The 9,476-nt window shown below is 40.6% G+C and overlaps 1 protein-coding gene and 1 pseudogene across 1 annotated transcript in view; both read right to left on the reverse strand.

Annotated features, from left to right (window-relative positions):
• LOC144629748 (uncharacterized) overlaps window positions 1–6,037 on the reverse strand; it is a 42,084-nt gene extending 36,047 nt beyond the window's left edge. The window contains exons 1-2 of the mRNA XM_078487965.1: window positions 5,390–6,037; window positions 1,089–3,984 (exon numbers count right to left, since the gene is read on the reverse strand). Coding sequence (XP_078344091.1) covers window positions 1,089–3,984; window positions 5,390–6,010 — 3,517 coding nt within the window. The 5' untranslated portion in view covers window positions 6,011–6,037. The remainder of the gene's footprint in view (window positions 1–1,088; window positions 3,985–5,389) is intronic.
• Window positions 6,038–7,153: 1,116 nt separating this feature from the next.
• On the reverse strand, window positions 7,154–9,007 carry LOC144631154 (peroxisomal leader peptide-processing protease-like; annotated as a pseudogene).
• Window positions 9,008–9,476: the final 469 nt, after the last annotated feature.

Here is a 9,476-nt window from a genome sequence, read left to right on the forward strand (position 1 = left end):
GATATTTATTCACAAAAATACTTCTAGCATAGATTTATTTATTTAACACTTGTAAGAACAGATGTATCACCACTAGCACGTTACACTAAAGATCTCTAACTACAAGCAACAACACTGATTAAAATTCTTTAATCTTGTCATTGCGGCCCTTCCATGATGAGACGTTATTGAGAAATTAGCTTCTGCCGTTATGGGCCACATGGCATCTTCACTGCTAACACCCACTGCTCCAACGCATGCGCAATATTAAAAATTTACCTAATGCTGTAAATGCTTGTTCTTCTTACAGAAGAACAAGCCTTAGAAACATCCTAGACACCTTTCTATTAGCGATTTGTGTGCACTACACAGTTAGCTTCTTAATTATCTGTCACACATGACGCATCCGATGAAATCCTTCCTTAGACATTCCAACAGTAGACTCTGTTGGAATGAAGCAGCAGAGTCTACTGTTGCAATGTCCAAGATTCGATGCCATCCTTTCGCCAGCAAATCTACACGCAGTTTTGGCAGGAAGCATAACCACGTTGCAGCCTCTCAGAGCAAGGAAGATTATCAACCCAATACAATGGGGAAAGCTCTTTCCTGCCATCCCTACTTCAGTGTCTTCACGCGACTTTGACACAACTCTGTTAATGGTTCTGTTAAGAAACTTGTGTGGTTTAATTCCTTCTCCAACTGGCTGGGATGCATTACCTGCCGTAACTGCCGTCTACTGTTGAATGTCCAAGATCACGTTTATTATATTGTCCAAATCCTTCCTTGGCTTTGCCAGTCTCTCTTTTTCAGTACTCGTTTGCTTTACGGTTTTACGGTCGTCGTCAAGAGTTAAAGATACCAAAACTTAATGGTGAGAGTGAAGCCATTGCGAAGCTCAAGAGAACTGTTAACGAGAGGCAAACAAAGCCGAGAAAAAAAGTTGGAAAGTTGGAAGAGAAGAAACGAACTTAGAAGAAAATATTGATAACATCGTAGAAAAATCCAGAATGTTGTCGATATCCTCTTCCAAATTAGTTTCCTTAAACAGCTTGGGCTGCCTTGTTGTATTCTTTTTTAAACCTGCTTCAACAAAGAAAATATATTTTTACCTGAAGTACCACAGTCTACTGTTGGAATGTCCAAGATCGCTTTTATTATATTGTCCAAATCCGCATCTTCTGTTTTCTTGGGCTGGTTTGAGTCCTGCTTTGTTGCACGATTTTGTCTTCGAGTGGAATCTTTGGACGACTGCAGCACTACGCAAGAACTTGAAGCGATTTCCATGTTTGAATCAAGTTCTTCTAGTATCAACATGTCTCCTGGTTTCTTTGTGGAATATTTGTTTGTGCGCTGGACTGCACTAGAGCTCGACAGAGGTTTACCACTTGATGCACTTTCAACAGAGGCATCTTGTGCCAATTTACAAGTTGTGTGTCTTGGTTTCCGATTATAATCTTGTTTTGGGAATTGTACTGTACGAGAACTAGAAGCGATTGGTGAAGAACCTTGGGTCTTGCTCGTATTCATAGCAAACGCACGTTTTGGACTCCGAGACTTAGGTCTTTGTAATGAGTAAGAGGTAAAAGAAATCGGTGGAACTGAATCTGCAGTTGATTCTTCTTCCACGATGTAATCGGTACTCTTTGACAATGCTTTGTCCTCCAAGTTATCTCTTTTCCTCGAGGAATCTGTTCTGGGGTGTTGTTTTGAGCCAGATCTCGACGAGAAATCACTTTTCGGCAGCGACGATGGACTAGGTGGAGAATTTGACGCCTTTGATGTGGTTCCGTCTGCCACGTTCCTCGATTTTCTTGTAGGGATCTTCTTTTTGGGACGTGAAGCCTCCCGAGCACCCAAGGAGTTTCGTTCTTTTGAAGTAAACTGTACGGTTTTATCTTGTAGTGTTTGCTTAGATTTGAACAGTTTGGCATCTGTTTGTTTTGATGTTTCAGTAACAGATTGGTTTTTGACACGCTGTCCTGAAGCAGATCTCATCGGAATTGGTACATTAGAGGCCACGTCGACAAGATCGTCATTAAGGATGAATTCAATATCCTCTGCCAAGTTATCATCTGCCTGATTTAAAGAATCTATAGATTCAGGATTTAATAATCTGTCCATATCCATTGCTAAGAGAAGCTTTGGGTTACTGGTCTTTGGCCTTGGTATTTCCCTAGGATTGGACGGGGTTGGAATATCTTGCTCAACAGCAAAAATGTCATCACTTAAAATCTCCGCAATATCCTTAGCTAATTGATCATCTGCCTGCTTGGAATGTTTTCTTGTCAAATCCTTTTTGGGAGGTGGAAGTTTGCAAAGGCTCAGTGAATTCTTTGCATTTGGGACAACTTCGTCAACGTCATTTTCAAGAATATATTTTATCTCTTTTGCCAAGTTGTCATCTTCCTGATCTAGTTCCTGAAAAGAAACTTTCTTCCTTGGCAAAGCTTTTCCCGAAGAGACTTGACTCTTGGAAATTGATTTAACTGCAGGACGGTCATCTTTTAAGGCATGGTTGATATCCGTTGGAAACTTCTTGTTGTCTATGTGCTTGGCATTTCTTGTGGAACATTTCTTGCGGGGAAATTGTGTCTTTTTTGCAGACGAAACTGCACCAGAAGAGATTTCTCCTTTTATTGCGACATCGTCATCATCCTTTGCTAGTTTATCATGCTCGGCATTCTTGTTTTCTTTCATGGAATATTTCATGTGTTGATGTGCATTTTTGGTAGATGAAGCTGTTCTAGAAGAAGTGTCTGTGTTTGATTCATCTGCCGGACCAATATCGTCGTTCAGTATGAATCGTATGTCATTGGTTAGCTCTTCGTCAATCGTCTTCGGTGTTTCCTCGTTAAACGCTGTTGGAGGTAGTGTCTTCTTCCGGGGTAAAACGGTAACATCACTGGCTTCATGTGAAGCGTCGACATCATCACTCAAAATATAATTGAAAGCGTTTGCCAATTTCTCGTCCTCTGCCTTCTTCTTGTTTTGGATCTCTGCATTTGAAAAATCGATCTCTTTTGCCAATTTCTCGCCAACTGCGTTTTGTTTTGCTCTCATGGGATATTTTGATAGACGCTGCAACCTTTTGATGGGTGAAACTGAACCAGAGGTGATCTTTCTGTTTACCTCAGCTGTATCGAAATGGTCGCTCAAAATGAAATAAGTATCATTGGCTAGTTCCTTTTCAATGGTATTCTTCTGATCTCTTCTGGAAGATTTCTTGGGGCGCTGCGCCATTTCAGTGGGTGAAACTTTGCCAGAGGTGATTTTTAGTTCAGCTGAAGCGACATTGATATTCTTACTAAGTTCTTCGCCTTCTTTGCTCTTTTGTTCTTTTGTGAAAGATTCCTTGGGACGCTTCGGCTTTTTCTTGGGTGAAAGTGCACCAGAAGAGGATTGTGGACTTGATTCATTTGTGTCTACATCGTCATTTAAAATATATTTAATATCCAGTGCTAGTTTCTCGTCATCTGTGATAACTTTTTCCGTTGTTGGATATCTCTCGCGATGTTGTTTGGTGTCAGCCAAGCTCGTCAATGAATCACTGTGCATCTGTGACAGGCTTGAAGTTGTTGCTGGACTCAAATCGACCTCTTCTACTTCTTGTTCTGAGGTCATCATATGTGTCTGTTTCTTTGTGGCATCCTCTGTGTCCAAGCTTGCCAATGAATCACTGTGCATCTGTGACGGGCTTGAAGTTGTTGATGGACTCAAATCAACCTCTGCTACTTCTTGTTCTGAAGTATTCAGATCTGTCCTTTGCTTTGTGGCGTCCTCTGTTCTGGCCTCCAAAGCTTCATCAGCATCATTCGGCGTCGGTGCATTGGGTTCACCATGAAACGGATCTTCCTTAAGCATACTTTTGATCTCTTGCTCCACTCTAATGTCTTCTTCGTCCATCGTTTCTTGAAAAAGATTATTTTTCAACGTTGGAATTGAGACAGAACTTATCGCAAATGGAGAACTTGCTGAATCGCCTTCTTCAGTGTCCTTCGCTTTCACCTTAATAGTTAAACGAGAATCAAATAATCATTTAATCGATTGATAAATCAATGAAACAATCAACCAGTGAAAGAAATACAGTCAACTCTCCCCCGCCTAAATGATGTATTTTTTTTGTATAATTTTTGTCCAAGGGAGAAAGGCACAATGATGTTTAACCTATGTGAAGCACCAAGGCGTGAAACAGGGCCAGACCACAACACCGGGAACTCTTTGTGATAGAATTTGTTGGATGCCATGCCTGAGTCCACTGAACAACCTCTGTAACAACAAAGATTTTTTTCATTGGACTCAGGCGAAGCATCAATATTTCTTGTCAGTTTCTCGTCCTCTGCATTATTTACAAAAAAGCACAATGTCCCATGAAAATTCAAAGAATATTCATGATACACTGTGCAATTTTGAAAAGTGAAACTATTCCAGAAAGTATCTGTTAAACTGTTTTGTCTCAATGTAGTGTTAAAATAACTTATTTATATAATGTTTTTAATTAACTCATTTAATTTCTCACAATTACTCCCTCCACTGTGTTTCCAGAATGTAACCGACTTTCTTCCATATAACTCGCCACAAGAAAAAGCGTTTGGGAGCTATTTTTAAGAAAGGCGGTTACATTTTTGGAATTCCTATTTTTATTCTGGACTGCTACAGAGCGTGTCTCATTAATCTTAGAAAACGTTCATCATTATTGGCAATAAACTTAATACTGGAACCAGTTTGCGATCGGTAGAAGACGTTCTCTGAAAAACCTTTTTAAAACCAATCTATGTTTCTTGAATCAATATTCGTTGACTTCAAAATGAACTGAAGGCACCAATTCAAATACGTAGTGGCTAAAAAAACCTTTTTTGTGAACTTATAGAAACAGGAAAGTGGAAAATGGAGAGGTGTTAAAGGTATTAATACCTTTACCAGCTTTCCATTTTCCACTCTTCTGTTTCTCCTTGTAGTTTCAGTCCTAGGCCCACCATCGCTCAAGTTGTTTTTCAAATACAGAGAAACGATGTCGGAAAAAAGCACCAAAGTGCACGCGGCAAGACCGAAAGGTGGTCTGGGTATTCAATTCAATTTTGCATATTGCCCTAGAGGAAATGTACAAGTTTGTATTTTTGCACGTGAAGATTTTGGTTTCCCCTTAGGAGAACTCTTTCTGTAAATTTACTTTTACTGTCGCTTGTCTTTGAGTTTTAAAAATTCTTCTAAAATTATGCGTGGGCTAAGAGGTCCTTGTTTCCACATTTCTGAAGGGAGAGAAAACGTGCAAATTTCCGTTTCATGTCACCATCTTATTTGTATTCAGCACGTGCAGTACCTCGATCTCTACTTCTACCCATACTACCTTTCGATCTTGTCGCGTGCACTTTGGCTTTTTCCGACAACCTTTCTTGAATTAGCTATATCTTACTTGTTTGTCGTGTTTTTTCTTCTTCTTCCTTCTTCTCGCTGATGGGCGTGGTGTTACCTCGGAGCTGGAAGGACTTGCTGCACGTGATTCTACAGCCGGCGTGTCATCACTCAAGAAGCTATCTACATCGGATGCCAAGGCCGCCACTTCATCTGGGATTTCTGGAATCTCCTTCTCTACAATTAAATCAATGTTCTCACTCAGCATAATCTCATCTTTGTATTTAGGCCGTCGAGTGCTGTCCTTCTTTTTCAATCTTGTTACTGCCCCAGCACAACGCGGCTTCGTTGCAACAACTTTGCTATCTCCGCCGTCGTTTTCGGCTAAAGATTGATCACTCCGTTTTTTCGCACTTCCAGTCAAACGGTTCCTCTGCTGCGAAGCATTTTTCAAACACTCTCGGTTCCTTTGGTGTTGATGTTTGGGCGTTTCGCGATGTTCCCCGCACATAGGATGGTCATCCGTTTTAGTAGTTGCTTTCTCCGCAGCATTCTCCACAGCGGATTCTTGTCTGTACTCGTTTTCAGCTGGAAATCGACCAGGAGAGCTACATACTGAAACAAAGTGTCGCGATGACGATGTACCTGTTGGTCTTGCGTCTTTAGTACAACAGACGCCCATATTTCTCAAAAAATTAGTTTTTTCTACGAGTGATTTTTTGCACAACGTTACTCAACAAAATGTGTCTGAGTTAAATTTTCCTTTGTGACGTTTCCCATACGTAACTTAACGAGAAACTTAGAAAAAAATTCAACGCAGCAGCGCGCGCGCGTGGAAAAAATAGTGATATTTTACGACTTTTTGCGCGGGTATGTGGTGGAATATATTGTCGGTTATTTTCAGGTGTTTTTAATCTTTGTGACGATAAAAAAGACAACAACAGGAAATCAAGAATTCACAAAGAAAGGGTTCCGCGAAAATTGGTAATGGGATTTTAATGCAAGTAAAAGTTAACCTAATTGCTGAGTTTAGGCTAGGAGAGTATTGCTACGGTTCAGTGTAATCCATACGCAGCTACTATAAGATAGTCGTGCGTGTCACTTGAAAGAGAATTCGAATCGAATATGCGTTTTTTTGATAACGAAAAAATGCTTTTTTTATTTTATTTTTGTAAAAAGAAGGCTTTCTCCATCTTTAATACCTGTGCGCACTCATGGAATAATTGTTAAGTATACTCGATCAATTTTAATCGTAGTGCGAGCGTCCTTGCTTTGACAGAGCAGATCGCTAACATGAATTCTAAAATTGCTTTTGTTAAAGAACGTAATATTCTATAAGTTATTTCTGAAAAGGCGAAGAGGCAAGTTCGGAAAGACCACAGCAGATTTGTACTATACGACTCACGCCCCCCCCCCCCCCATTTTTTTCATGCAAAAGAACTCCAGAGACAGTCACGAGGGGGTAGCCATGGGGAACGGAAGTACTTCCTCTTGCCTCCTGTTTTGCGCTGGCGTGCAGGTCCCCGCGATCATTTGATTGATTGATTGATCTAAGAAAAATAGGAGAAAATAGAGGGCTGTAAACAGTGTGAAGTACTGTTTACCTAGCTGTATAGAGTACTTGTAATCGGTCTTTTTCTTAGGAACTGACTAGCCGTTTTTTAATCGGGAACCAGAGCGCAAAAAAAAAAAAAATAAATAAATAAATAAATAATTAAAACGAAGAAAAAAAAGGCGGCAAGGACGAGAAGGACTTTGGGGCGAGACTGTATGAGATACGATTCATTTTTCATCTCCTCTATCATTAAGAAAACATGCCAAAAAATCAACATAAAATTATCAATTTTATTAACATTCACAGTTACAGCTTGCTGGTAATGTGAGGTTTCTCATTCACAGTTTCCTTCAGTTGCCAAACATTTTTCATGTGATTTGAAACTAAACCTTTCAAGGTATCTTCAACATCTCCACTCTTCACAGCTGAAACTAATTTGTACAGCAAATCAGCAGGGATGCTAAAGTTAATATGAGGGAAGCTTGATGACAGATTTGCATCTTTTGTATGGCTGGTGACCATGCCTAACAGTTCCCCTGTTTCCATGGAAACCAGAGCTCCTCCACTTGCACCACAATGCACTGCGGCAGTGGACTGAAGGAAAACTGGTTTGTTGTCTGCATATGCAACATTTGATATTATTCCGGAAACAATTGACGCCCCAGTGTGAAGATGACTTGCAAACAGTGGAAAACCGACAACACAAATCTCCTCTCCTTTCTTGAATAAAGGTTTTGAGGTGACTACAGATTTTATTTGACTGACAGTAGGACCTAACCTTGGTCTTAAGGATCTAAATTCAGGATTTGGTTTTACTTTTAATAGTGCAAAATCCAAAGGACAATCTTCTTTAGTAGCATAAGGGACTTGTGCTTTATGATGGGTGCTGTTTGAGCTGTCCTGGGAAATCCTGACCTCTGTTGCACTGTTCAAATACCGACTAATGGTTTTGCTTTCTGTTACAATAAGGGTGTTATGACAATCTCGAATCACATGACTACAGGTTGCTATGAGACACGCCTCTGCATCTAGGATAACACCAGACCCCCAAGTGTTCCCACATTGCACCATAACCACACTAGAAAGAGCGGCCTTTATAATGTCCCTAGCTCTTAAAATGTTTTGATCTGAATGCATATCAGAAGTATTTCTATCTTGAGTCGCTTGCACAATGAGATCCACTGGAATTTCTCTTTGGTCCTGGCAGTTCAAAACACCAAAAACCATCCCAGTTAAGTGTTGAGGTATTGATGATATGTTTTCGCTCAAAAGTTTCCATAAACTGCGAAGAACGTATCCAAGAGAACTCGCTACAGTGATTCCAGTCCACTCGCCATTTCTCCAACAAAATGGCGCTAGAATAATTCCGTAAGGAGCGCTGTTTTTCATTGATCCAGACTCCAGTCTCTACAGATACAATGGACATCCTTCACATCCTGGAACGCAACGTGCATCAGTGATAATTATTTCAGTATTAGTTCCTACAACGTTGGATACAATTCCTTTGGAAAGACTGTTGTAGAAAACTGAAGGACATTCGCAACCGAACGGTGTCCCAACGATAAACACTGTATCGCCTTTCTTGGGTCTCACAGAGCCACAAACTGTTGATAAATTGACGGGATTAGAAGAGAAATAGTTGTTGAGAGTTTTCACTTGAATAAGCACAAAATCTGAAAAGCAGTTTCGATGTGCAAAGGCCTCGTCTCCATTCTCACTTTCGGCAGGCAACGCTGTATTTGCTGTTTTCCCTAATTCGCCCTGACCAAATGATTCGAATTTCCACTCCGATTGCGGAAAAATACGTTCTGAGATTCTCTGCAGTCCATAATCCCTCCAATATAAGGCTACATGACCTTGAAGTGTTCTGAATTCTTCTTCTTCGTTTCTCCGAAAAATTACCTCGACGGCAATTTCACCATTCGGCGCGGTGGCCGCGAAATCATCGTGGAAAAGAAAGGGGGAATCCGCGCTGATTTTACGTTGTTTTTCAATCTGAGGCAATAAATCGACGAATAAAGACGCAACTGTTAAGACAATGGCGTTAACACTGTCTAAAACAATGCCACAACAGCTCAAATCAGAATTACATCTTTTGACCAAAACGCAGGGATCGTCCGCCATCTTGGGTGCTAGTTTATGAAACCGCGATACCGCCGAACCGCAGAAGCTCGCGAAATATGATGCGCGCGAGTCGCTTCTCCATCTTGGCGCTGAAATTTGACTTTTGTTGTTCGACCGTTTTGGTTTTCCGTCGATTTACAGCGTTTGCTGAATACTTTGCCGCCTATATGCCGTGAATAGGTATATCTTTATCGTGAAAGGGTTAAGTATTGAGATGGAGGCCTTTACCGCATCTCAGGAGTCAGAAAAAAGGTGAGCTTGTGTTCGATTGTGTATAGAGCTTTCTTTGTTTCTTTGTTTTTTTGGCTAGTTCAAGACTTTGCTTCATATTTACTTATGCGAAATAGATTCACACATACATGCTGTCCAGTCTTACAAACCTCTTTGCGTGGTTTCAATTCTGTGCGCAAATATAACTTTAGCAAAATCTGGCCTGTATCGGAGGGTTTAAATAAAATGCAGATCGCAG

This window comes from Oculina patagonica, chromosome 11 (assembly GCF_052425735.1).
Source record: "Oculina patagonica isolate OP01 chromosome 11, crgOcupat, whole genome shotgun sequence".
Classification (NCBI taxonomy): Eukaryota; Metazoa; Cnidaria; class Anthozoa; order Scleractinia; family Oculinidae; genus Oculina; species Oculina patagonica.